This window comes from Anopheles nili, chromosome 3 (genome assembly GCF_943737925.1).
Source record: "Anopheles nili chromosome 3, idAnoNiliSN_F5_01, whole genome shotgun sequence".
Lineage (NCBI taxonomy): Eukaryota > Metazoa > Arthropoda > Insecta > Diptera > Culicidae > Anopheles > Anopheles nili.
In genome coordinates, this window is record NC_071292.1 from 64,854,276 (window position 1) to 64,881,574 (window position 27,299).

The following is a 27,299-nucleotide window of genomic DNA, read 5'->3' on the forward strand; positions in this document are numbered from 1 at the left end:
ATTTATAATAAGTTTACCTTTATTCTGCTTTATCGATCGTTGCTTGTGATATCACTGTGTACATAAACTGTAATAAATAGATATATCTCGTAGCAAGCCGTGCTAAACTATGTTCCCTCTCTGAGAGCGTGTGCGTGTGTATGTACGGGGGTGGTCTCGTTTTGCCATTGCGGGCACCATTTTCCTGCATCAGCGTGCGTCTATGCACCGTACACAAACTCGTGTCGCCACCTCCACCCAATCATAAAACGTGCTTCACACGTTCCAACATAGTTCAACAAACGCACAGCTCGCAAAATGAAGCGCACAAAGCGAGTGGCGCCGAACAAGTGTTGATATAGATTTTTTTTTTGTTTCGCTCAATTCCTCGCGAAAGGTAACAGTAAGTGGTAAGAAGATAAACGAAATAAACTACTGCTTGTGAGCGTTACGCTACGCAGGGTAAGCTACCAGCCGCTAGGGCAGGCGTGGCGCCCGGCTTGCTGCAACATAAACGATCAGCGTTGACTAGAACATACACTCGCTTCGCCTCATCGCTCAACTAGCGTGGGCAATGTGGCCACCGGCAAGAATGGTTGAATATACAAACGCGTAAATACGTTGATAGATCAATAATTAAATATGCAAATATGCCTTGGGGCAACACACGACGGATTGCGGGGAGTTTTCTGTGATTCTATGGCACAAAGGGAACTCAACGCTTAGGGCGATAGAAAACGTACAGGGAAAATGGAAGAGGCAAAGAAGAAGAAGAAGAAGATTCACAATTAAATGAAGATGGTAAAGAACAAAATACAAAAAAAATGCCCCAAAGTAAAACAATACTATGGACAGAAAGGAGGCAAACAAATGCTTATTTACATAACAACCACGCGGTTTCAAATTTTCGGTCTGCTGGGACAGGTGGGTTAAGGGATTTTGGGACGACTTCGAGTAGGCTAGTCCGACTAGTCCGCGACCTAAGCATTCGGGCTAATTTTTTGACAATATCCTCATCAAAGGAAGCTCACAAACAAGCCAAAAATGGTCGGCCTCCACGCGGGCAGGATGTGTACGATTAAAACCAATGAGCTCTTGGATGGGTTTCGTTTGAAGCGAACTCGACGACGCTTCGATTAACTAAATGTGTCTGTAGACCACGTGTGGGTGTGAGTTTGTGCGTGTAGAAATAAAGTATGTAATCCTTTAGCTTGGAGCCGCTGCTCCACGCACGGCGTTGATCCTTGCGATCTAGTCCATGTCACTCATGACGTGCAGCATCAAACGTTTGAAGGATCCACTCTGGTGGATCTTCTCGTTCGGTTCACCCATCGAGTTGACCCGGTAGGCGAATTCTGGCTGTGGAGCGGGGTGATTGGCGTTAGGCTTCTGTATGGGCGATCGAAAGGAAAGGAAAACAAAAAACGATCATTGATCGGTTTGTGCGTTTTCTTCACACGATCAACACGTCATCAGCGATCGACGATCGTTTAAAGGCAACGATTTCTTTTCTGCAACATTGAACAGAGTGGTTATCTCACCTTTCCTGGCACTAAACGGTTCGGTGCGAAGGTTTTCGGCTGAATCGGATTCGGCACCTCCTGCAGACCTTCCCCGGTTCCTTCCTGCAGCGCACGGTAGGTTTCGCTTTTGCACGGGTCAAACACGACGGTCTTCTTGTAGCTGCTCCGGCCGAATTCAGACGCCATCCCGCCAGCAGACGCATGATCGTATGTTCGTTTGTGTGTGCGAAGGGGAGTTTTTTTTTATGTCGAGGAATGAGAGAAGTTCATATCACCCGCGACCAGATGACGTCCGTTTTGGCGTTTCGTTGCGCGTGTTTAGGTTTTGAGATTTTCATCATTTTTTTTTTGGTTCGTTCGGTTCGGCCAAATGGAACGAGATTTTATTTTTGGCAATCAGCAAATTTTCGTTAGGGTGGTGTGTGATTTGGTTTTTTTTCAGAACGGACGTATGTGTGCATACGGTTTTCCCGCACCCGGGTTCGTCATTGGTCGGGCGCGGATTCAGAGAGAGGTGCATGTGTTTTCCGTGCGGTGATGTGTTCAGTTTTGACACATCCAAATGCACATGGTACATGGCCACACCAACAAGGGTGGGTGATCACACGCCACGCCATCCAGAGGGGCGTATCGTAAACGGTACAAATTTTCATATTTTTAATGGTTACACAAAGTGGACAGACCGAGCATGATGGATGGTGATGCATACATTTGCAGATTCGGTTGTTGGTTCGTTTTATTTTTTATTTATATTTTTCGTTTCCGTTTTGGTCCACACGTTTTAAAAGGAAGAAAAGAAAAGTAACACGCCGTTAGGAACGTTGGGACGAGGAAAATTCATTACGGTATTTTTTTTATGCTTCAAATCAAACATCACAACAAGCAGTAACATTTATTCAGCGGTAACAACGAACAAACATCAAAACGTGAATAATCGTAGCTTAAAAGCACAGCAACGAAGCAGAACAACGGAACTCGATAAGTTATGATTTGGCAACGAGCTCTCGTATTCGCTCTGATGAATTGAATTGAACCGCTCGAATAAAGAGAAGTCGAATGTTTTCGAGTCCATAACCACTTATGCAAAATGATAAGAACAAGTTTGGTCCTTTGCGTTTGCTCGTCGGAGACCGATGCGAGTTCTCGTGCGTTCTGCTTCGCCTTTCGTCCTTTCCCGTCATATCACACGTAAACAATCACAATAAACAGGCGCACGAACGCGACAGCAGCAATGGGACGATGGTTTCGAGGAGCCGATTTAAGACACCCCCGGAGATGGGGCGAAAACGATACCCTTCGCCCAAGCACGAGCGCTGGGTCGGGTCAAGGAAAGACTTATTTTAAGACAAAATTTGTGACATGCTGTCCACGCTCCAAGCAAACAAACACGAGTGGGGTTCTTAATTTAGCCGATTCGAACTCCAACTGTGCATGCAGTTACACTTTCTACCCCCACGGGTGAGTGCTCGTTTCAATTAGCTAATGCGAAGCAGATGGACAGCAGATGGGGTGGGTGGTGGTTTTTAGGAACAGAGAAGGACCTAGGAGAGAAGGTTCCGAGGAGCCCGAGGACGAGATCGTATGTTTTGGATCAGGGTTGCTGCGGAGGACTCGGCTGAAACGGATAGTGACCCGTCGGTGGATCGACGACCTGGGAGTGATATGCCTCCGGTCGGGGAGGTACCGGAGGAGGCGTGAGGGGCACATCCTGGCGGGATGTCCGGCCAGACGGTGATGGCGAGGCGTACGACTGGTAGGGATACTGCTTGTGGAGCTGCCGCTCCTGCTCGAGCCGACGCTGCTCGTCAAGGATCTTTTGCTTCTGCCTCAGGAAGGACAGATCGATGAAGATGCTGGAAACGAGAAGGTCAGCTTATGATACCTGCACTCCGGCACTGGGGGTGGAGAAAAGGAATGGGAGGAGAGGGTGTAGACTCCACTGCATAGGACGCACTGGGCTAGGGCAGGGATGAGGCTTTGAATGAGAGGGCTTATAAATTTTTCCTATGCCTATACTGTAGTGCCTCAAAGTACGACATCGCTGTGATCTTGAGCTTAAGACAAGAGCGTCAGCTTCGTAGCTTGAGCACATCCGTTTGTTTTTGACGACATCAAAAGCGTTAAATTTAGAGTTTTTTTTTTAAATTTGCTTTCTTTTGCCTGTTGGCGCGTGCTTCAATCGGAGTTGCGTATAGAGGCAACGTTTTGGAACGTTTCGCGCACGTTGAGGCGGTGCGTTCAGTTGAAAAGGTGAATGAATGGGGGGGGTGAATGGACGCTCAAAAAGGGCAAATAGCATCTTCAAGCGCACCGAACATGACTATGCGCCCATTCGCAGCAAAAGGCGTATTGTTAGACGGCACGAGAATACGCGAACAGAGCTGCGTAAGCGTTAGCGCATGATGCACCACGTGGTGCATCCTGACAGGCCAATTTTCGCAAGCAAGCACACCAATTGACAGCCATAAAAGCGCAGCAAACGAAACGGCAAACGATAGCAGGTGCCACGATCCAAACCACAGCTCTATACTACAACCGTACGATGCGTTACCCTTCAATTTTCGTTGGCCGATGGCGATTGGTGTATCCGTTCGATCTGGTTTCGAGTGTGCATAGAAAAATTTATAATTTCATTTATTTCGACTTCACTTCATCAAGAAGGGGTGAGGGTGTGGAAAACAAGGATAGGAAGAGTGTGTGTGTGTGTTGCATAATGTCTGGAAAGTTGACTCCTTGAAATGCGGCTTTGATCTTGATCGAATGAAACGAGTTTTTGGAACGTTGAGGACGTTGGATGGTTGTTCAAACAACATGACCAAGATGTAAAACAGAATGATCGAGAAACAAATGATAAAACAAACCGCCTAACAAAATGTGAGAAGAGATATAACCAATTTATCATGGTAATTGAATTAATTGACTAAAAAGCTGAGTTGAATTGAATTTTGAGACATCGATGGAGACGCACAGTACTTCACTCGAAACGTTGGTTGTTTGGAGGTTTCTTCTAATCCTAGTTTTATTATACAATTATTGATAATTTTTTTACGCTCTACCTTGGGGCTACAATGTTTTTTTTTCTTTTCTATTTTTATCACGTTTAAAACGCGACCACATAAAATCAACTTTCCACACAACCTCCGGGTGGGAGTTTGTTTTGTTTGTGTATTTCTTTTCCTTTACGGGAGCAGGGATGGCCAGAGGATACATGTACTTACGGAACGGTTTGCGTCTGCTGCGGAGCGCTATGTCTGATCGTGTTCTCGATGTTGCTGTCCGAGTACAGTCCGATCGGGGAGTTGAACTGCTTGTGAACGACCTGTGGAAACGGTTTGTTTGCAAATTAATCTCTCTCTCTCTATTTGAACGGTCGCAGCGAGGCATTGTAAAGGAACGTTGAAAAACGAAAACGAAAGAAACAAACACTCCTTGAAAGTGAAATGCAACAAATCGGTGATAGAAACAGTAACGAAATAACACCGAAGAAACAAAACTCGAACAAAAAAGGGAAACAGAAACTCATAAACGTATCGGTAACATAAACAGAATAGAACGTAAATTGAAAAATGAAGCAACAAAAACACACACACACACAAAACAAAATGGTAAACAAAAGGAAAAACGATTTCGAAAGAGAGAGGGTAATAAGAAGCTGAAAACAGAGTGTTTCGGTATGAAATCCGACGCCGACAGACGACAGGCGTTGGGAGCGAACCAGAAGCTCCGTTGGGTGTGTCCTGGACAAGCACCAGGTGGAAAGTTGCTTCCAGCCGTGGTGCCAGGCAAGCAGAATTTAAAAGTCGTAGCTAAAACCAATCCAAGAGCAGCTTGAGCGCGAGAAACGAAACACACGAACACGAACAGCGGCAATAGAAGGAAGCGAACGAGAAGAGTTGTACAAAAGTTGACAAGCACCTTCGGACCGGTCGGTGGCTCGTCTCCAATCACTCGATGAATCACGGTTTCAGCGAGCTGCGAGAGTGCGAGTGTTCGATCGATGGGATGAGTCGAGGTTTTTGGGGAAAAGATAATCGATTGGTCGGTTGTTTGTTAGAAATGGGAGGAAATTCGTGTCAGGGAGTTGGTGGGTGATTTGTTCGATTATACATTTATCATCGTTTGATTGTTTCAGACAAATCGAACGATCGTTGACGGTTATGAGAAGGTGGACAAATTCGAGATGCACGGTATGACGGAAAGAGAAAAAATTGAGAACAGAACGATTATAGACACTGCGGTTTGGTTCACTGGGCGTCACTGTGCGATAAGGATGGTAAGGTGATACATATTCATAGTGCCCCCGGTTGGGTTTTCGTTTCGCTGAAAGCAAATTTATTTCCGGCATCCTAGAAAAACAAAGGCCTCCCTTTCGAATGGCGCAAGGGCGCCCCGGCGTGAGAGGGTGCTAGGGGTAAGAATTTTGTGGCGTGGGTGGCAGGAAAGGGAACAAAGCTTTTCGGTGGCGATATCTAATACATGTGTTTGAGATTGATCTACACGATGGTGCGTTGATCGTTACGCGTCCTGGACTAATTGATGAAAGGGAAAGCTCTGATAAGGGTGCTGAGGGTGGAGGTGTATAATAGTATGTAGCGATTCTGGTGGTGGTGGTGGAGGTGGAGAATCCGCCGTTGATACCCCCGCCTAGCGCCAGTACTGCTGTACCTTCTGTTTCATCAGTGTGTCTGTGTAGTCATGTGCGGGCGGGGCGCGCATGGCCGGGTTCGGGTGGTGTCTGAGGTAAGACTCTGTCGGGAGCGTATCCTTCTTCGGCACCTTGGCACCGGGCAGGACTAGCGGTGTGGTACGGTACGGCTGGAATGAGGAAAAATTGGAAGAGAGAAAGAAAAAAAAACACACGCAAGGTTTAACAAACAACAAAAAACAAAGTTTGGAAGGAATGGTTTCAATATACAATGGGCGCGCGGTTTGGGATGAGAGAAAAAACGGTAAGAAAACAGTTTTAGAAGGGTTTATCTTAATTTTTCTACAATGATTGTTTGGTTATCGATTGAAGATGTTTTATTGAAGGTTTTAGAAACGTCATTCAACCATGTCAAGTGAAAAATCGATACAAAAATAATTAGTTTTCTCACGGTCTTTTCTCAAATGGAGGCGCACGCTGCAAAGTGATAGAAGCGTAAAGAAAAGCAACGTCGGCAACACCGCTGGCAACACTGCTGCCAACAGGTGTACATGATTGAATTGAATCGGTTCTTTTTCAGCACAACACCTTCGCTGGTGGGTGGGAAGCATTTGCGCAGTTGAAGTACTTTTTAGCACGAGCAAAACGATTGTTAGCTCATTTCCCGCTCGACCGTCGTTTCCCGTGAGTTTGAGGTGATGAAATGATTCCCACATGGCCTCCGTCACGCTCGTGTTCTCGGCGATTGTTGTTACCGTGTGGCGGGGGAAAACGCAGAGCTGACCGCTCCTCGCCAAGAATGCCGAAAAGCAAACAAATTTCCCGCTTCCCATCGCTGGGGGAGTGGGCGATGAAAAAAGGGAAAGTTTTCATACGAAAACTAAAGAAACAGTCACGGGTTACCTTGGAACGCGTCTTGCTATCGTGAAGCCAAAACCCACAACTCGAACGGGTGTGTCGAGGTTGGCCATGAGAAGGAATCAAAGCAGGCAAATCTGTCTGAACGTGCCAAATGGACGGAAAAAAGGGGAAAAAAATATTCAAAGGGAAAAAAGGAAACGGCTTGTGCTGCCCAAATTGCGAGAATGGCGTGATTCGAAGGTTCGCCCTAAAGAAATTGAATGAAATTTATTTTTAGGGCGTTTTTTAAAGGTATATTTTCTTTTTGTCAGTGTGCCGATGCAACGTGCCGCTAGTAACAGGGCTGATTCGTCGCGTGTGACCTCGCAGGGATTTTCTCGAAAAATCTATGTCAATGTCAGGCGCGGTCCATTGACTGACCAGCAGCGGGCATGCTGCTCGGGGCCATAATTCATCAGCGCCTGGCATGGTGTTATGATATTTTTACATTCATCCGGAGTTGTTTCTGTCGTCGAGGGCGGACTTATTTATGCATCTTTCGTTATTGCTTTGTGACAGGCTGGCATTCTTTAAGAGCTGAGATTAATAATCTTTGCTAAATGAGGCGCCAAAAATTTAACACACACACTACACTGTAGGGAAATGTGAGCATTCATAATATTTGTGGTGGCTAAATATTGAAGGTTTAAAAATCCACGAGCATTTTTTTCGTACTTGAAAGAATATTATCATACCGAACTGTCGAGTGTTGTTGCGTTTTGCATGTGGCGAACGATCATTCTGCTAAAATAATAAATCTTTGAACTCGCAAGCCACCAACTTGATGCTTGTTTTCGCCATTTCCGTCGGTTACATAACGGCTCATGCTCGCCCTCAAGTCAAGCCCGAGTTGCCCTCCAAATGGCAACCTCGCGTGATTTATCCAGCACACAAACACACACACAAATCAGTGAAAATGTCTGGCTAATATTCCACCTCGAACCGAACGAGAAGCGACCGCGGCCTGGAGCGCGGATTGTGAGGGATCCGTATTTTTAGAATCCCACCCAAAAGATGGACCGTTTGTTGGCCGCGTGCTGAAGCGCACGCTCGAAAGCGACCCAACTTGACCGCGCACCCGAACCGTGGATGGTGCCGCAAATGAATCCTCGCAAACGCCCGCATCCGTTGACCGCACGGTCAATTTTCCTTTGCGGCATCCAGGCGCCATTTTTCGCCGCAAAATTAGCGACCCAGCCGTTAAAGAAAACCTCAAAACATGCTCGAATGCGTGATTTATTGGCGGGCGTGGACGTTGGAATTTATCACGCTCGTAATCTCGACGGCTGGATTTCAACCAGACCCCCCCCGGGTGGGTGGTGAGTCCGTCTTCAGGCACTCGAAGCGATCGATAGCCAGGAGTGTTTAATTAACGATCTTGCGATCTCGCAGACACTTGGCGAGCGCTTGACGTGCGTCAGCGTTCACCTTGAGCTGGCCAAGGGTGGGATCTAAACTGCATACAAGCCAAACAGCCGATCCTTGCCGGTCTGACTAATGATCCCTTTTTCTTCGCTCGTGCTCTAAACCATCCAAAACCCATCCATACACGCTGACGCACACGGCTTATCACTCAACACTGCGTTCCATTGGCGAACCCATTACAAAACGCGTGGAAAAATGGAAAACTCCCCAGCTCCCCGATCGCTCGCAGCCGACAGCTGCCGCCTGCTTACTTGGTAGTCGATCTGGGCCTCGTCGTAGTTTTCATTCCGATGCGCGAAATGAATGAACGCGGGCGAACCACGGTACTGATAAGCGGAGGCCATTTTGATGCCCGAACACACTCACGCACACGCACACACTGGATACGCGATCAAGCGCACTGCTAGGGAGGAGACTACCTCGAAGGGTTGGCTTTCCACTAAGCACACAAAAGGGCTAAAACGAAACCGAAGGGCACTAAGCTATGGAAGGATGCGATCGCGAGCTGACCACGGCTGAGAGCTGATCTGTCGATGTACGTTTCCCGAGCGCAACTGATTCGGGCTGGTCGATCGCGAATGGAAAATCTTCGACGCTCTGGCCCACCGCGATGGGTCGATGAGACGCAAACGAGAACGCAAAGGGGGAGGGAAATGCCCTCCAATGGTTTACCATTTGCCAAGGATTCGCGTGTGGGTGAGTTTGCGTCTGTTTGCGACGTTAGAAAGTGACGTGAGTGGTGAGCGATCGTGTGGGATACGAGGGGGAAAATGGGAAAAGCGATATGTACACGCCGAAGCAAAAGCAAGACAACCATACATCGTGGTAGAGGAGAGAGCGAGAGAGAGAGAGAGAGAGAGAGAGAAAGCAAGAGAAGGAGAAGTTGTTGAAAAGAACAGTAGTCAACTAATGGTTCAATGAAGCAGAAAAAAAGGAAGAAAAAACACACAAGAAAATAATAACTTCGCACGGGTGGGAAAATGCGCGCCAACTCGCGCGGTTACGGCCGAAGTGCGGGGTCTTGAAGTTTTGTTTACGTCTTTCCTGGCAATGGGTTTTCCACCCAGCTTTTCACCGCGTGAAGGGAAAAAGGTTAACTGCCCTTTCGAACGCGGCCTGGCAGTTTGTGGGCCAGAATTTGTGGTTTGTCTAATCGATTGATCTCGAGCCCGTCCCGGGGTGACTCGTTGGGAGTTCCGTGTACCAAGCCGGAGGTTGATGGCTCGCCGGGCAGGTTGTTTATTTTGACTGTATCGAAATATCGGTAAGTACTGCTGCACTGTTTCTACTTTGTAACCGAGCCGGTACGGCCGGTGGAAAGCGTGTTGCGTAACTTTGCGTTCGGGTTTAGGCCGCGGGAAATGATGCGGTTTTGACAGATGGTTTGACATTTGCTTTTAGCCATCGTGAGTAGGCTATGAGCAGAGTACATTAGGAAAAGGTACTGGAACAATCATATGGATGCTTTGTAGAATTTCACCCAAATCCCCTAAAAAAGCATGTCATTAACGTCACAAAACAAAAGTATTCCGAGTTACTGGTTCACGTTAGTTGAGTTTCAGTTTAAAACGCAAAATTATATTTGGCAATGATGACACGCAAATTTACCGCGGTGACTGGAAGGCACACCAACAACGGCGACATATGGTAGCGCCCTCGCAAAACGAAACAAATGGATTGGTGCCAAGGGAAAAATGTGCGGCAATTATTCACATTCTGGAATTGGTCCGTAGCAAACGGTTCCAACATTCTCGGTGCTCATGCTTGGGAGCACGCTCGGGTGTTGAATTGTGTAGCGCCCTCCAGCAGCTGACAGGTTGTCGCGGTCCCAGCAAACCTTTATTACCCGCGGCCAAGGCAAATAAAGCGGTTTTAATTGCCACGCCACCGAGGTGAAGCGAATCGTCCGAGGACGAGGACTTTTCGCGTGACCTCATTTATGCCGAATGGTCGAGAAGTTATTTTTAGGCGAGCGTGGAAACAGCCACAGGGTGGGTCGTTCGAGTGCAGAGGACAACCGGTCGTACGAAGCGGGCGTATGTGAAGCTGGCTAAAATTATCCTATGTCCGTCCGACCACTTGCGACGACAGACCAGGCGATGCTCAATCCCTGGCACGCTGTTTTGAACGTTGTGTGTGAGCATCACGCACGAGAGACACCTTGAGGCAGATGTAGGATGAGACGGACCCAAGCTGATTGTGCCGAATGTGTCGTCTGGGTCTGGGTCGTTCGGAATGTCGGTGCGATGATACGTCTACCTTTTCCACTACCACGCGTGCCCTCGTTCCACAGGTGATCGGAACTTGCGGTCTATAACTCGGGCTGTAGCAAGTCCTTCCCAACTTTCCAACCCATGTCAGAACAGGACGATGAACTTGATGCTGGACAGTGTGATGAATGCAGGATGACCAGTCCACGACTCCGGAAGGGCAGAGCGAGTCCTATTCGGTCGTCAGTTTCCTCAGCTTTCCCACAAGCACGCGTTCGGGAGCTATTTGAAGGCGATGGGACAGGAGGTTCCGGTACCACATGTTGAGCATACTGCCCTTGAAGGTGGCGTTACCGACAGCTAGGCTGGCCCCCCCACAGGACGCCCTGTTGGATCGGTGCCATGCTGAGAGCCCCCTGGGGTGTTTGACGGGGTTTCGGTGAACGCAGTTCGATAGGGAAAGCTGCCAAGGTCGGGTTTGCGTTGGGCAAGCAAGATTTATTTGCCGAGCGATGGGCTGGCAATAGTTTCACTATCAGTTTCCGTCCTTGGGTGGCACCCTCGGTGGCTGGCCTTGGGTGGTGGATCACGGTCGCAAGGCCACACTCAAATAAACCGTACTGACCCAGAGGCTGTGGTGAGTTTTGGCCGCTGATGGGTGGCGAGAGTAAACATGTTTTCGTGTGGCCAGGAAAAATCAAATCACTGATGATATTCTTGGCGAGACACACGTTCGTTGTGCGTAATTGACGGTTATCAACGGCGTTTGTAGGGGCATGACGTAGTTTTCGTATCATGTGTTGAAGTTATTTATTATTTTCATTGAAACGGAAAATTTTCAATTGTAAACAGGCCATCGCGTAGTTTGTGATTGCTTTGTCATCTATTTGCGAAGCATGTTGAACGAATTGCTACACTAATAAGTCTGTGTCTGTGTAATACAGTTGATAGGTGTTTGGAAAATTATCGTTAAATTTCAGAGCTAAAAATGCGTACCATTACGTTCACAGTAATGCATGATAAAGTCGTGCAAATGGCATGTAATACAAAAGTGTGAATCGAACATTTTCTCTAAAGTGTATTGCTTGATAAGTTGTATTGCAAAGCTATATGCTAGATAGAGCATTGCCTACGTTTGCAATTCGATGAAAATCTTTCATTTTCCATTAGATGAAAATTCCTTTCACGAAGCGCCTAAATGTATGCTATTTGCATCACTCTTCCAGTTACTTGTCGATAAAAGCTCGGGTTGTTAGTGATGAGGAAAAACAAGGAAAATTGAAACAGTTTCGCCTCCTTCGCGTAAGACCCTGATTTGCGTGTGTTATAAGACTATTTCGATCGAAAAGCCGAACGAGCTCAATTTTATAAGTAGCCAGTTTGGCAGGCGAATTGATAAGATGAACCGTGATGCCTTACGGCGTAATTGCGCTGGCAACTTGCGTAAACCCGCCCAACTGACGTCGCCAGGAAAATTATCTTACAAAAACCAGGCACCGTTCCGTGAAGGAACCAACCAAACCAACGTAGCTCAAACACGCCAAATTTAATAAATTTTAACTTTCCGTACATCACCGCAAGTGGATTTGCTGGGACTTCTCCATCTTCGACGGATCGCACTCCCATGTGGGGAAGCGGATTCTCGGTACGCTACTCGCCAGTCTCTTGCAGTTGGCGGGCTTAAGGATGAATGTTTTGCCACGCTAAGGACTTCGGGTGCTCCAGCGATGCCGTAACAAGCAGCTCCGCCGCGCTTGGCGTTTATTTGACGCGCTCCGATAGCAATAATGTATGTGGAAATAATTAGTTTTCTTACTCCCTGCCCGTGCAAGGCGTGGCCTCGCGCTAATGCAACGCTAAGAACCGTGAGCTTTGCAGCGAACTCGCGAGGATAAGTTTGTGGTTGCGCTTGTGATGGGTAAAATTTAGAAGCGTTCGCGTCGAAGGCACCGAGTGAGCGCGTTCAACCCCACAGCTAGATTCGTGGAAAAATTCCATTCCAACAAACTCCGTTGTAAGACGCGTAATCCCAGCTAAAATGTGCGATGTGTGGTTTAGTTGGGAAACTCTGTGCGTCTTCGAACGAAAGAACGCTCAGAGTTTCAGAACTCTTCGATCTACGGGGAAGGTTCGTCTGCTTATCGCACCCACCAGAGAACGCCATTTTCTGTCAAATTCGTTGCTTATTAGTGGAAAGAAAATACGCCACTCTGCGAGAGGGATGGCCGATGGCACACTCTCGAGAGTATTGTTTTCTTCCCGGGCATCGCGAGAAAACGTCAAGAAAAGGGAGACATTAATGTGTCATGGGATGACATTCCCTTTACCGTACACACACACACACGCGGGCGCGCGCTAACACTCGGTCGAGCACGAGCCAAGCCATATGTGAGCCTGTGTGCACGTTCCATCTGCCGGAGGAGTCCTCTAAATCCCGTCACGTCCGGAGGCTGCGAAAGGGAAAAAGGGTCCATGGCACGTGGTCGCGAAGATGGTGCGTGACTGAAGGGTGAAACCATCCCTGCCGTACCAGCGCACGAGGGCACTCATCTTCAGCGAGATTGTCACTTTTCCCAACCGCAAAGCACGAGCCACCAAAGGGGTGCTGCTCGAAGCGAGTGCCACCTTTTCTTTCGCTCGGGAAATTCGTGAAACTCCGTTCCTTGCACACACACGCGCGCGCGCTTTTCGGCACGGGAAAATTTAATTTATTCATGAAAGCATCCTCCGGTCGGAGCGATAGTTTCAAGGAAAGCCGAGAGCCGAAACAGCCTGCTACGACGTCGCCTCGTTGCTAGGTGACACCAGCCTGTCTTTAGCAGCCGGTGTGTTGCGGATGGAGGTGGCAGGCTTCAAGGGGGAGCGCGAATTGGGCGCGAATGGGGCCGCGCGTGTGCCCTAAACCAACCCCCTACGCCTTCGACTGCGCACGGGGCGTGGGTTGATATTAAAATGGCTTCCCCAACCACCGGTCGTTGCCAGGATGCGAAGTAGCGAAGTTTCAACTCCTGCTAACCGCGCGTTCGTTTCGCTTTTTCCCCCGCGGGCGCCCCTAAGGGGGTGGAAAAGTAATTTAAAATTTTCCAAAAGATTCGCGAACGCTTCCCCAACCCCTGTTGATGTTCTTTGTTTCGCGTGTGCGCGACCCACGAGGGTGTGTGTGTGTGTGACTGAGGGAGTGAGGGTGCTTAGATGATGGTAGCTTAGTTACACGGTAAAGAAAGTTTTGCTTCACCGATCGATCGAAGCAGGCGTTGTGAGGGAATGGAAGGATCACGGGAGTGTGCGCTAAGTTGAATGAAGAACATTAAGAAATAACTTGGTAAATCTCCCGAAGTGTTCTAGCGTCTTAGCTAAAATTTACATTTATAAACATAGTTTCTTACTTCGGGAGGGTAAGAAATAAACATAGTCTTGAATTGAATAATGAAATAGCATAAAAAAGTTCAAAAATGCACTCTATTAGTAATCAGAATTAAATTGTTAAAACTTTTCTTAAAGCTTTTAGTATCAATTTACATTTGATTTAGCATCAAATTCATTAACACGAATGGTTAGCAGATGCACTACAATAGTTGTGTAATAGTTTTATGTTTATTTAAACAAATAAACTATGTTTAATAGTTTAAAAATCTCTTAGACTCATCTCTTTCAGTTTTTATCACTGTTTTATAAGTTAGACTGCAGGTCCTGTCTACCAAGCCGTTAGAGAATAAAGTTAAGCAAGAAATTAATGATTTTCTACGTGTTATGGAACCAATTAAAAACTTGCTACCGATTATAGAATACATCGGCACCTTATGACGCACACGTTAGGAAGTACTGACGCCCGCGGTGTAATGACTCTCAAAATGCACACATTTCAACACGTCCCACGACCACGCCAATCGTTCATAGTTCGCGATTTAACACCACAGATTCACACCGGATTGCTGGCGACTACTGACGTGGAACGGATGCAAAGCTTGGACACCCCACAAAAGGACTCCCGCCACGCTGGACTCACCTGATTAGCGATCGCTTCGCTGGCATCGTTCAGGCCGATCGGAGCTGGTGGCGGATACGGCTGCTTGGGAAGATGATAAGCGCCAGATTCATCGACTCCTGGGAACACCGTGTGCGGCAACGTTTCCAGCGGACGTTCCAAAGCGGCCGCGTATGCCTGTGGTCCGTGCGGCAAAGCCGTCGCAATGCTGTGGAGGTGTTAAAAAAGGGTGGATTAGAACCGGTAAGAACCACCGTGGAAAGAGGTCCTACCTCGGCAGTAGCTGAGCCGGATCCGGCGGTGGGAAATTTTGGTGTAGCTGCGGCTTTGGCGGCTGAGTTGGATCCACGTACGGTTGGTACGGTTGAGCATAGGTGCCCGACGGCAGGGCCGCAACCGGATTACCGTTGACCGGATGGGCGCTCTGGTGCAGGGCCACCTTGTCGTCACGACGGACCGTCACCTTGATTTGATTGCCGGCGTTCCGGAACAGGTTCTGCGCGTCGTTGTGCGTTAGGTCTCGACCATCGTACTGGTCGATTTTGGTGATCACGTCACCACGGAGCAGTTCCGGTTGGGCCGGACTGTTGACCTGTACCTGTAGAAGAAATGTGCCGTCGGAAGAAAAAGGGGTTAGTTTGGTTCGGTTTCTTGAGGATCCTTTTTCCCACCAAAACCGGGTCTGCGGGGTTGGATCCGATTTTCGGATGGTCAGTTGAATTGCGTGCCAGCCTGATAAGATTCCGGTGGTGGGTTCGGGAGCGGTGACCGACACACAAACAGGATTCGATAACTGGAATTTCTCGAAACTCATCAAATCGGCCCAGTTCCGGATTTGAGGTGGCAAGATTTTGCTATTGCTCATGAGCGTGAGAAATAATTCTCTGGAGTGAAACCCCCTTACGTTATCGTAGGAATTACGATTTCCATAATCAATGAGCGATTAGATTATTCCCAACATTTGTTTATAATATATAATCTTGAAAGTAATTCGGATCAAATAATATAATAGCTTTTGATTTGAGGCGTTTAAATTTCAAATCATAAGATAAGCAATTCATAAGATAATTATTTCATCCTGGGTCAAATTAATACAGCTTTTATTTGTTTGATGGAAAAATTTATTAAACCAGAAAACTAATAAATGTCTCATTAAAGAATACGATTCAGCTCGGGATCAAATCCTGACCGGCTCATAATCGATCAAAGCTTATTTTAATACTGTTTATCGGGTTTTCCACCGTCTGCATTCCCCACCCATCCGAAATCTTACCATTTTCCCGTACACCCTTCCGTTTACAACCCTATTTACGTGTCGTTTCTATTTACACGCTACGTAGCATACCTTCGTCAAAAGGCATAAACATTCCACCCACTGAAACGCACCGATAACGCGTCAGGAAGGACATCTCGCAGCACACAAAAGACACCCATGAAAAGCCACCCGGAAGATGTTCCGGCAAAGGAGACACCCTTTTTCCGGAAGACACCGAGACGGCGTTCTTTTTCCGATACCGAGCGAGATAAAAGTTTCGTACACGTCGGCACAACCCTCGCTCCAAACAGCCAGCTGCACCGCGCCCGGTGATTGGTTCGAAGGGATTTGTGTCCCTATCTGTCCGGGCTCCGGTCTCGGGCGCGTTAGGACGGCCTCCGTGCGACCTGTGGGAAAGGGCCGGCTTTGTAAATATGCTGCGAGCCGAAATGAGTCCACTGTAATGCTAATGAATGCCAGTAAAAACCACCCCTCGAAGGAACCAACCCTTCGTTTGGGTGTGGCCCGTCCGTTCCCTCATGGGCCGTGTCCCCGCATTCGGTGGCCGAGACGCGACCACCACCGACCGGATGTGGTATCTTTTTGGGAGGGAAAAATCTCGGCATGGTTCGTGTTTTCTTTGGCCGAAGTCCGGTCACGCAACATTGGTTCCATTTTGTGGACGACGTTGGGCAAAATTGGCTTTCGAACGTCTCAAGAAGGATTCTTTCTAACCGACGCCGACGTCCTGCTCCGTTTGCGAATAATAAAGAGCGAGAGAAAAAAAAAGATGGCCGAGCCAGGGGGTACTTCGCTTGCAAAGCTAAATATTTAAACAACTTCAAACGACCGTCCGGAGTGTTCGCGTGGTGGTGTGGAGTCACGCTGAAAGAAGACGACGAAATCAAAGGCCCAGGCATAGGTTTTATCGATATTACTAGCTGCTCTTGCGCCGGTCTTGAGCATTGAAATCATGACCCATGTCTGGTAAACTGCTTTGCTTTTCCCCACTTCGAAGCGGAGAGCCACAGGGTCGGGATAAAAGGATCTGATTGAATGAGTTTTGCCCAAGGCGGTGAAGGCCAGGAACAGGAACGTCTTGAAGGAGATGTGGCGTGTTTCTTGGGGCAAAAACTGTTACCCTTCTAGGGTTCTCGGGCTGCCCGCCCATTCGGTGCTGGGTCGGCTCGTTTCGCAAGATTAAAATAATAAATTATCTAGAAATTTAATATAAATGAAAATCTAATTAAGATTTTCGCATTAATTAAAAATGGCTGCGGCCCGAGGTAGTAAGGTGGCACACCCACCCGAGGTACATCCGCCCAGGTTGGGGTTCGTTTTTCCGAACCAATGGGTCCACCATTTTGGGGGAGGCTTTTCCCTCAGCTCGGTTTTGTGTCACCGTAAAAGAAAATCAGCGACGACAAAGTTTTTCGCCGCACGCCGATAAAGCCGAAGAAAGAACTGGAGGTCCCGTTTCTCGAACCGGCAGAAGGACCAAGGTGCTCCTAAGGGGGTAGCGTCTGGTTGTAATTTTCTTTCACGAACTCTTATCTTTTTTCCACCAGACTCGTGTGGGTGGGTGTTGGGAGGGTTTGCGGTACGTGCGGCGGAATACCGTGCCGGTGAACCGAGCAAAGGACTTTGAACATAAATTATAATACAAACGGCAATGCACTCGGCATCCCGGCGGCGATCGTGCTCGAGCGAGGCTAGCAAAAAGGATCTTAACGAACGGTGGGACACCAATAGGCACAGTGGAGTGGGGGTGCGGAGACATTTTCTTTCAGATAGTTCTCGGTGGTGGTTGTAGGAGCGGGCCAAAAAGTGCAAAGAAGTTCAGTATCTTATCGAAATAAAGCGTAAAAAGGATTCCTTGTGCCGTGCCCGGGGGCGGTAAGGATAAAGTTTTCCTTATGCATAAATTAGCACCGAGAGGAAATTAGATAAGGGAATTGAATCGTTGCGAGCGTGTGCGAAAGGGTAAAGACATTTTTTACGGCCGGCAGTTTAGTGTCACTCGGAAAGGGCTTCGAAAGCACTTATGTTGGTTTGGGGGTTCTAAGAAAACGGTCTCAGACTACGCATGCATTTGAGGTTTCTTTAATAAAAGTGAAAAGAAGCATGAAGGTTCACTTTAACCTTTAAATTAGAATTTCTGTTTGAAGGTACAAACTTATTCTAATACCTTAAAATAGTTTTATCCGTCCAAAATTTTAAAACAATTCAAACCTTGATATTTATTCCTTTCAGAATCTTTATCTATTTTTAAGAGCCATTCGACAGCGTATAGTTTAATATTGTAACGACTAACACTACCTAACCTCTTTGGGCCAACACGACAGCATCATCCCGCTTACAAGGACCCGCGGGTCTTTCGGTAGATGTAAATTTTAATTAGCTAACCTAGTTATTAGTGAGGCGATAAAATGTTAACAGATTGTGACGGCGTCACCACAGCAGGCCATGTAGTTATGAGGATGGATGACGGCCGAGCAGTAGAAAAAAGTTAAGAAAGAGGGGAAAAATAAGAGGAAAACTTATTGCGTCATTTCTGGCGCATCCATTAAGTGCATTCTGTGTATGTGTCTGTGTGAGTGTGTGGGACGTGAAGGTTAATCAACTAAACGGTCGCTGCTCTGCATCATGCACCCGTTGCAGTGGGTTAACTTTTTTTCACTGTAGAAATAAATCACCACAGCGCCAAGAAGCCACTCATTTACAGCTTCGATCGGTTGAAATGTATTGCCATTTTTCACCAGCTCGTTAGGAAAAACGAGCGAGAGAAAAAAAATCGAGGACAAGCACCACGAAATGAGACTAATTTGTTTCATATTCCTGCGCCATTCGCCATTTTTTTTTCTCTTTGGGAAACCAAAAGGGAGAAACAAAAAACCATCCAACACTCGCACACCAAGGACGCCAGCAGCAAGCGCGACGGACGGCCAACGGCGGACGAGGATGTGACCGAGGATGCGAAAAATTGTTTTTAACCGTCGGAAGTAGGTGCTCGGAAGCGGTCTACGCTCGTGCGTGGTTTTTCACCGCCCCGGGGCAAGGCGAGTGATAGGGAAATTCGAAACGGTTGCCAAGAATGCGCTTGGCTGCTATGCGTCACGGCCGTTTCCTCGCTCTCTCTCTCGGCGGAAGCGAACCGTTGCTTGGGTCGGCGGGAACGGAACAGACGGTGGAATAGGAAAAACGGAACGGTTTCATCGCGCAAAGTAAGACACTCAAAGGCATTCGTTTGAGTTCGACGTCTGGTTTTCGAGGCAGGTTGCATTGGAAGGAAAATTACGATCCATTCCGTGGGGATCGCCAAATTGGGGATTGGGGGGGGCACATAATTTACGCATAATTTCAATAGATATACCACTGGGCGCATTGCAAAAAGGAGTTTTCAGGAGCAGGAAAATACTTGGGCGAATGTTTACGTCTGACCTTCGGGAGTGTGTATGATCAGCGCTAAATGAAAACCCGTTAAATTATGGACCGCTTTCCAGTGAGATTTCATTCCAAATCCACATCAAATAAGAAGATATATTGAAACACGACCAAACAAACAGTCTCGCACCATATCAAAACATTATAACAATGTACTTTTGCATGATTAAACGTCGCTCTCGAATGTGGTTCGCGTACGTTGAGTGTTACTGAATTCACACTTTATTATCCGTATCGGTGTTGCTTGTTTTCGGTGAGCGAAAAGAAACAACAACCCCAACGTATCCATCAACTTGCATCCACCCCCCACCGAAAGGGATAATCTCTGGGTCGATCGGGACACAAAGTGCAACCAATCTTGGCCACACATTGTAGCGCATGTTGATACCTTCGAAGGAGCAAAACATTTCCCTCGAACCCGTCGCGGACCATCAAAACAATGCACTCGGTGCAAATGTAAATAACGGACGTGTTTTATTCCACCCCGACGGATTGCAGCTTGCAACGAGCTGGCGATCGCTACAGGAGCTCGTGGCCGGATCGCAAATCCGCGTGTGGCTTGAACGACCTTTCATAATAATATTTGCCTTCCGCTCGGGACAGTAAAAACCGTTCGTTCGTTCCCGGTCCCGGTATTGCGCTGCATCGACTGGTTGGGGCTGCAAACCAGCCATTAATCAGCACGTTAATAGTGATGCAACACCGCAGCCACGCTTGCACGTCGATTGCAGTACATCGAGCGCTCCTTGGCGGGCTGAAAAATTGCGCTACACTGCAAATGGTACTAAAATTTTATTGGCAACCGCCTCACGCCACGGCCAATGGCAGTGAATTCGTTGGGTTTTTGGTCACTCTCGAACTCGTTTGCTCGAACAAAGCGACGGAGCAGATTGTTTTGACATCCCGCCTGCCGTTTCCCAGCATCGTCCCATTTCGCCTCGATCGCGCCAGGACGCGAGCTTAGGACGATCGTTTTCGTCGGATTTTTGTTGCATGTTTTTTCGCCTGCTTTACCCTTCGCTGCTGGCGACAGTTTGCTCTTCTGCGCAGTGGATTTTTCATCGTTCGTATCGTGGGGAATCTGCAGCCAGATCGGGATCCACGATCGTAACCTTCGCGCTGAAAGTCATTCCATCGTTCCCAAAGGTGAAGGAGCCGTTGTACGTACCCGTGTGATGATGAGCGGTGCGTTCAGATCGGTGCCACCGACGAGCCGGATGCCCCACGGAACCTGCGCTGATGGGCGCCGGAGCGTGACGAGAAAATCGTGTGGCTTAGGAGTCATCCTGAACACACGTCAGGTGTGCTGTTGGTTTTTTGTTTGTGTGTGTGTGTGTGTGTGTGGGTGAACTAGGAAAAACTCCCGGGAAACGGGAACAGGACAGTCACCACTCGGCACGAGCGTGTGTGCGGGAACGGTCGAGAAAATTCGTAACGTAACAGTAAAAATATCACCCCCGTAGCCAGGGAAATGGCACTCGAACACTGCACCAAGCGCGAACTGGTCGTTCGTTATATCACACGAAAAATCTCAGAAACCGAAAGGCTCTTAATCGGGCGCTTTTCCGGGAGGTTCACACTGGTTTTATTGTTGTTTTTTTGTTGTGATTATTTTGCACGATAGTTTTCCCGGATCACGGCACTAATTCTCAACCACCTTTCCTTTCTCTTGCTTGCTCTTTGCTTTCTCACACCCACACGCGCGCGCACACACCAGCTTGCTTGGGGCTTCCGGGCGCTGACCGTTTCGAATGTCGCTCGCTCGTCGTTCTGGTTGCACTTTTGCTTGCGATCCCCGTCAGCACCGGCAGCTCGTCAACGCTCGAGGTCCGTTTTTCCGTCGGCTTGGCTCAGAGCGTCACTCACGGACACCCAGTGCTCGGAAAAATCAGATATTTATTTTAAATCACCACCGGGGATGGTCACTCTCGGCCAGCTCGGGGTTGGGTTTGGGGCGGTGAATTTTCCCAATGGGACGACCCCCTGGTGGAGGAGCACACAAACACACAAACACACACACACGGGTCCGATCGTGATCGTAGATCGGTCACTCATTTCCCGAGCGGTGCACGATCGCACCAGAGGGTGATTTCGAAGCGAGATGCAATGGTCAGCAGATGCGAGCATGGTCGATGCTTCGTCAGGTATTTTTGCTCGCCAACCAACGAGTGGATCTGAGCGTATGAGATCATAACATGAGAACAAAAAAGGCAGAGTGATGCACACTGTCGTCTTGTAGCACCGATTGATGACCCATTTAGTGACCAAAATGTTGTCAAACGTGTACTCCGTATGAGACATCACTTAGCTATCTTCCAATTTAATCATTTCTTCAATCGAATCCTAATTAAAACCTTTCTCAACCCTTCGATTGGCAGGGTTGCTCAGCTTGAGTCAGCTTCTCTTTATTCATACGCAGCGTACCAGTATCGAGGCTCGGAATCATGGCTTGCTATGGTGACCGATAGATTTCGAAACGTCAAGCGTTTCGAACGGATCAGTCGAACAGATTCTCACACACCGTTGTTTACGATGGGAAATCACACACATGAATCATACGCGTGCTGGGAATAGTGGCACGACAGTGTTGCAATTTCGGGGATGTTTTCCCACCCGAACTATTAGCGGGTGGGTTGTTTGTCGATGGATTTCGTTGTACTCTATGAGTAAGTGTACTTTTATAGTGCAAAATCTCAAAGCGTGCCACAGCTAAGCTATACTTTTAGACCTATTTCAACACTTAGACGATGATCTTAGCTGATGATCTAAACCAAGGCTGCTCTCGGGATCATAAAACGCTCCCGAAAATGTTGTAATTGACCGTAAACCCAAATCGCCCGGCAAGGTGCACACTCATCGCCAGATTTTGGTGTGATAATCGCATTTATGCACCATTTCTATTGCATCCTCGCAGATGCACGATGCATTCATTTCGACTGCAGAACGATGACGCCTGGACAGACTTCACGCCCGTGTTGCCCACCTGTTGCCTGTAGGGACGTGGACAGTTTCTATAAATATTTCGTCATAATTCTCGGCCAGCGCGTGAAACCAACATCGTAGCGAGCATGGTGCAGCAATCGGGCAACCTTCGGCTCATCCATCGATTGAGACACCCCAGGGCGATGGTTTTGAAATTCATAATCGTCCACCATCGTAATCGTTTATGCTGGCCGACTAAATGACGACCGAGTGTCGATGGGGTTTGGTTCGAGTGGCAAATCATTCCGTTTGGCGTTTGTTTTGTGAAGACCGAAATAAAACGTTCGCATATACTGCCGTCTGGTTTGCCGGCACGCCGTCGTTATGTTTTCCGCGCGAAGACCTACCCCGACACACTTGCGATGTGGTAAAACACCCCACAAGCTGCCATGGAAACGGCCGGTTTTGGGAGGGTGGCCAGTGGAGGCCATTTCGGGCCACGTAAATAAAACTTAATCCGGTCGGGATGGTGTTTTTTAAAGGGGAGCGTTTCGCAATGAAGCTGAGGCTCGTAAAATCGGTCCCTCGGTTGCTAATGCATTATTCTTTGCGTACCAGCGAATGTGGCGGTGGATTAGCGAATGAAATCTAATCGCTTTGTTTTTTTTTTCTCGATGAAGTATGCTCGACTTTATTCGCAATGTAGACCATCAACTCGAACCACAATCGACAATATCCCTTGTGCTTTAAACAGGACATAATCAGCGATGCTGTTAGTCATCATCTTCGAAAACGTTCTCTTTTGAATTAAATCGTAAAAAATGGTCTACCTAATGCATACACTTCCCATTCCACCATACAGGACGCGCGTCCTTTCAATGCTTCCATTCCACACAAACACGCGTCCTGCTCACGGGGCGTCGGTCCCATTTTGTTCCACCACACGCCCACACCGGCACTCGCCGATGGCAGCCATCGCTTGTACTAAAACGACGCACTGTCGCGAAAAAGATGGCTTCCGGCGGCGCAGTTACGCAACGGTGGAACACGATTTTTCCACGAGCGTCTCTCGCGGTCCCTTCGCGGACCATTTCCACCACCCGCTGGTAGCAACCCTCGCGTTACCCTTAACGAACGACACAAGCGTAGGGTGTGCCTTGCACGGGTTTCCTGGCGGTTAGGTTCACCATCTTGCTTTACTGCCTGCACCAATACACGCGCACGCGTTTTGTAAGCGGACGCGCGAATCCTTTTCGCCTACTCGGATGTTGGAAGCGTGGCGTCGGTGGAAAACGTTCCGGGGGCGCGTGTTAGAACGAGACAGCGGCATCAAGTTTTGGGAAGAAATATGGCGCATTTTAGACAGAGCGGCACCGTTGGGAATGTTTCGCGAGATTGATGAATGTTTGGGTACAATTAACGAGGAATGCATTCTAACTTGCTTTATCCTTTTTGGTGGAATTAAATGTCGATTCGTTTTATCAAGCAAAGAGAATGGAACAGGATAATAAGCCTCAGTATGAAGAGATTTACTTTCAGCACCTTGAAGCCTTTAAGCCCGTGTTGAAGCTGTGCAGGAAATTCCTTGTAAATGTGTAGGCTTAATATCCTGATTTTGCTACCATATCCTTTCCTAAACGATCATTTCCGGCAGTATCCGATTCAAAGCGTTATTGGTCGTTAATGTGTGCTGCTCAATTTTCCTACCGTTGATCCGATGCTGCACGAATAGGTAGACGCTCCGTTCACATGTGTTTCCAGTCAGACCGGATGTGGATGCATCCTTCCCTTGGCACCCATCGAGCAGACGTGAAAATTTATGCTTTTGGCATTGAAACGTTCGAACCAACCTCAATACCATAGCTTACCTTCATCGCTCGCCATCTGCTCAGGCGCACGGTTTGCTGGTGGAACTCGATTGATTCGTACGTCCACAAATAGGCCACGCTCCGGTACGGTGACCATCGGCGAGTGGTGTGAACTTTCCACCAACTAGACAACCTCCATCCGGCGTGAAGTGCGGTGACTGACGGGACACCCGGACCCACAATGTGGCCGAACGGTGCGGCTGGATCGACATTGCATTGGATGGCTTTAAAGACTGGCTGTCAGGGCGGTCGGCAAACAATGTTCGGCGCTTCAAAGCGGCATCTGTTTGGCGGTGGCTACTAAATATAGGTCAGTTCGAGTGGTTCCCCGAACCAGGGTCCAGTTGGCCGACGACGACCAGATGATTGAATCTTCTCGTTTACTCGAGATGATAGGGATCGCTCGGGCAACCGCTCGGGAGATGATTATATCCATCGTTTTTCGGTTGAATGTTGTGCCGTAATTAAGCCTTCTTGATGGGAATGTCAGCCAATATCCGATGCCCATTAGGATGCTGGTCTGGTTTTTGAAAATACGTCTGGACACGACCCGAGACACTGCGTTTCGAATGAACTTTTCCGCGGAACTGAGCCAACGCAACTAGCAACCTTCCCAACACCTTCGGTGAGGTGCCTCGCCAGGACATCGACATCGAGTGGAAAGGAAAAGATGGACGAATTTTTTAAAAATTCCTTTCCGCCAATAGTTTTAAACAACCGGCAGTGGGAAAGACGCCCGACATGCTTTCTCAAGTCGAGCGCTCCAAGACGTGCCGGGAATCCGGTTCGCCGCAGGTCAAACCTGCCGACCTCGGGCTGGGAACGTTCGGGGCGAATTTTGGGACATTTTCGAGCTCCGTTTCAGGAGCGTAAGCAAACCTAGGTTTACCTGCTTCTACTTGGCCGGAAAAATACTTGTTTTCCTGTGGGAAATTTTCCAAAATGATAGAATATCTGATGGATTGAACTCGCGGCAAGAAACTTGTTTTACTCCAGATAAGCTCTTGGTATGAATCGAAAAAGGTATTGAATAGAAATGGTTTTATCGTAAAATACAAATTCTTCTTTGCATACTATGTATACTGAAAAATTCATAGGCGCCTGTTTGTTCTATAAATAAGAATGATTGTGAAGATTTCGTATGCAAATCGTTTTGCTATCGCTCTTAATCATACATTATTCAGCAGGCATCCATTTACATGAAATTCGACGCATCCTATCAATCTCAGTGCTTCTTGCAGTTATTTGTCTTGATGCCGTCGGTAACATCTCAAGTGGCACGCGTCGTAAATTAACCCGGAATTAAGGGGCTGTATGCATGAAGGGACGCATTCACCCTTTGCTGTGGAAGGAATAGAGACCTTGCAATCGGTGAGAAGGGTATTCCTTGGGCTCATTTATCCCTTAACATCGTACGAACATTGTTTCTGCGAAAGCTTGCATTGCATGATATGCGTGTTGCATGCATTTAGGCGTAAATGAACGTTGGGAAAACTGAGAGTGGTTTCATGCTCGAAAATATGTATCGCATAATGGACATTAAATTTACAGAAATAACTATAATATAATTCAGAACTTAAGAAAATTGCTGATATATTTAAGAGCTTAGATTTCTGTGGTGCCTCGACCATCTAAACTTGTTAAATGCATTTAGGAAAACAATGAAACAAAGTCGACGTTTGTCATAACAGTTGACATCAGTGTTTACAGCTAGGCGAGAATTAAATAGAACTGATGATGCTGCTGTCTGCCGGAAGTGGGTGGCTCCTACAATGATCTCATCCCAGTATCAACAAATTTCAAGCTAGCGTTTATTTTTATATGCACACTTTGTAAAGACGCCGAGAAAGCTGGTCGTTCCGAAACCCGATTGTAAACCATTCGACAGCAACAACGGTTGAATGACGATTGTAGTTTTCGATCTCCCCGCAATGTACAAATATTTCAAAACAATTCAACAGCACCCTGGTAACCGGTGCCGTCTTGCACGCGGTGCCAGTTCAATTGAAATTCCATTACAAGTTCAATCGGCGTTCCCATTTAGAGCGCCAGCTGACGCCTCTTCAGCCAGAACGCATGATGACGTGTACGAAAGACGTTATTACGTAAAACGCGAGCACAAATTATGTAAAATGGCGCCTGACGCGGTACTCGCATTGCTCGATGTCCTGTACCGAGCTGTCGCTGGATCTTTCCGATCGATCCATTTGGTCGTTCCAAGTGTTCGTCAAAAGCAAACGGATCCAAGTAAACCAAATACCCCCAAACTGCAATGCTTGTCAACGGTCGCTCAATGTCGCTTGTTTGCTTCCCAATAATCGCGGTCCGAGTCATCATCGTCCTTACTTCGCATGATTTACCCGTTGCCGCACGGTAAAAATAGGCTGACATAGTAAAAGTGGCCAAACAATAATTATTCTTCTGCGATAATTCAAGGGTGGGCCATTATTCGAGCGAACAGGGCCGTATGACCGACCCGGTCCCGACGCATTGCGATCGCGTTTTATTTTAAGATCACATCCGATACAACGTTGGATTCACGATGCGAGCAGAAGCCATGAGGTGGAAGGAAAAAAATTGTCACATAAATTCTTTGCGACTCGGAAAAACACTCGCAGTTAGGGATACCAACAGATACCGGGTGTTTTTCTTTTGTACGGCACTGTAAGTAATTACTGCAACACCTGATGCTTCAAAAAAAAAATCGAAGGAAAATTGAACTACTTTTCCAAAAAAGAGAAGAAAATCTAAACACCACTGAGCACCGTCTGCCGGTGATGGTCACTCACCTGTTCACTGAAGTGGACATGCTTCCTTCCGTACGGCAACGCGAACGTTTTCGTCTGGGGAGGTCTCCAAAAGGCTGGCCGCTCATACTGCTGCCGATCGCACTCCATCGCGCGCTTTTCCCACCGCTCTCACGACAGGTGATTGACCGATCCGCTACACAGACACGCACACTCACACACAGCCACACACCTGGCCTGGATCTTTGGCGCTAGACGCGTTCAAAGCCTGTCAAACTTGACCTTTCTGATGACCAACCGTCTAGTTCCGGTTCCGCAGGTGTTCACCGGCGCCACTAGAAGAAGCTCACACGATCGCCTTCCGGGATGCTGCTGCCGAAGTGTTGCTGATCCCTG

General features: G+C 47.8%; 1 protein-coding gene across 5 annotated transcripts; it reads right to left on the reverse strand.

The window, feature by feature from the left end:
- LOC128727339 (PDZ and LIM domain protein 3) lies at positions 1 to 27,299 on the reverse strand. 5 transcript variants are annotated; one of them, XM_053821240.1, is made up of 9 exons: positions 26,946 to 27,299; positions 14,940 to 15,265; positions 14,689 to 14,875; positions 6,168 to 6,317; positions 5,418 to 5,474; positions 4,721 to 4,821; positions 4,054 to 4,098; positions 1,521 to 1,662; positions 1 to 1,368 (listed from the first exon to the last, which is right to left on the reverse strand). In XM_053821240.1, the coding sequence occupies exons 1-9, from the start codon at positions 27,051 to 27,053 to the stop codon at positions 1,231 to 1,233; spliced, it is 1,254 nt and encodes a 417-aa protein (XP_053677215.1). In that variant the 5' UTR covers positions 27,054 to 27,299; the 3' UTR covers positions 1 to 1,230. The 5 variants fall into 5 exon arrangements, with proteins under 5 accessions (XP_053677215.1, XP_053677214.1, XP_053677216.1 ...); XM_053821239.1 differs by lacking the exon at positions 26,946 to 27,299 and adding an exon at positions 20,535 to 21,120; XM_053821241.1 differs by lacking the exons at positions 5,418 to 5,474; positions 26,946 to 27,299 and adding an exon at positions 20,535 to 21,120.

What these genes read in the sequence shown, in the direction of transcription:
- LOC128727339 (XM_053821239.1), bottom strand. Translation starts at nt 20,651, where the DNA reads ATGACTCCTAAGCCACACGATTTTCTCGTCACGCTCCGGCGCCCATCA. An exon ending in CCGGCTCAGCTACTGCCGAG is followed by an intron (nt 14,876 to 14,939) that starts GTAGGACCTCTT and finishes ACACCTCCACAG; the next exon opens with CATTGCGACGGCTTTGCCGC. An exon ending in GCGAAGCGATCGCTAATCAG is followed by an intron (nt 6,318 to 14,688) that starts GTGAGTCCAGCG and finishes TCCTCATTCCAG; the next exon opens with CCGTACCGTACCACACCGCT.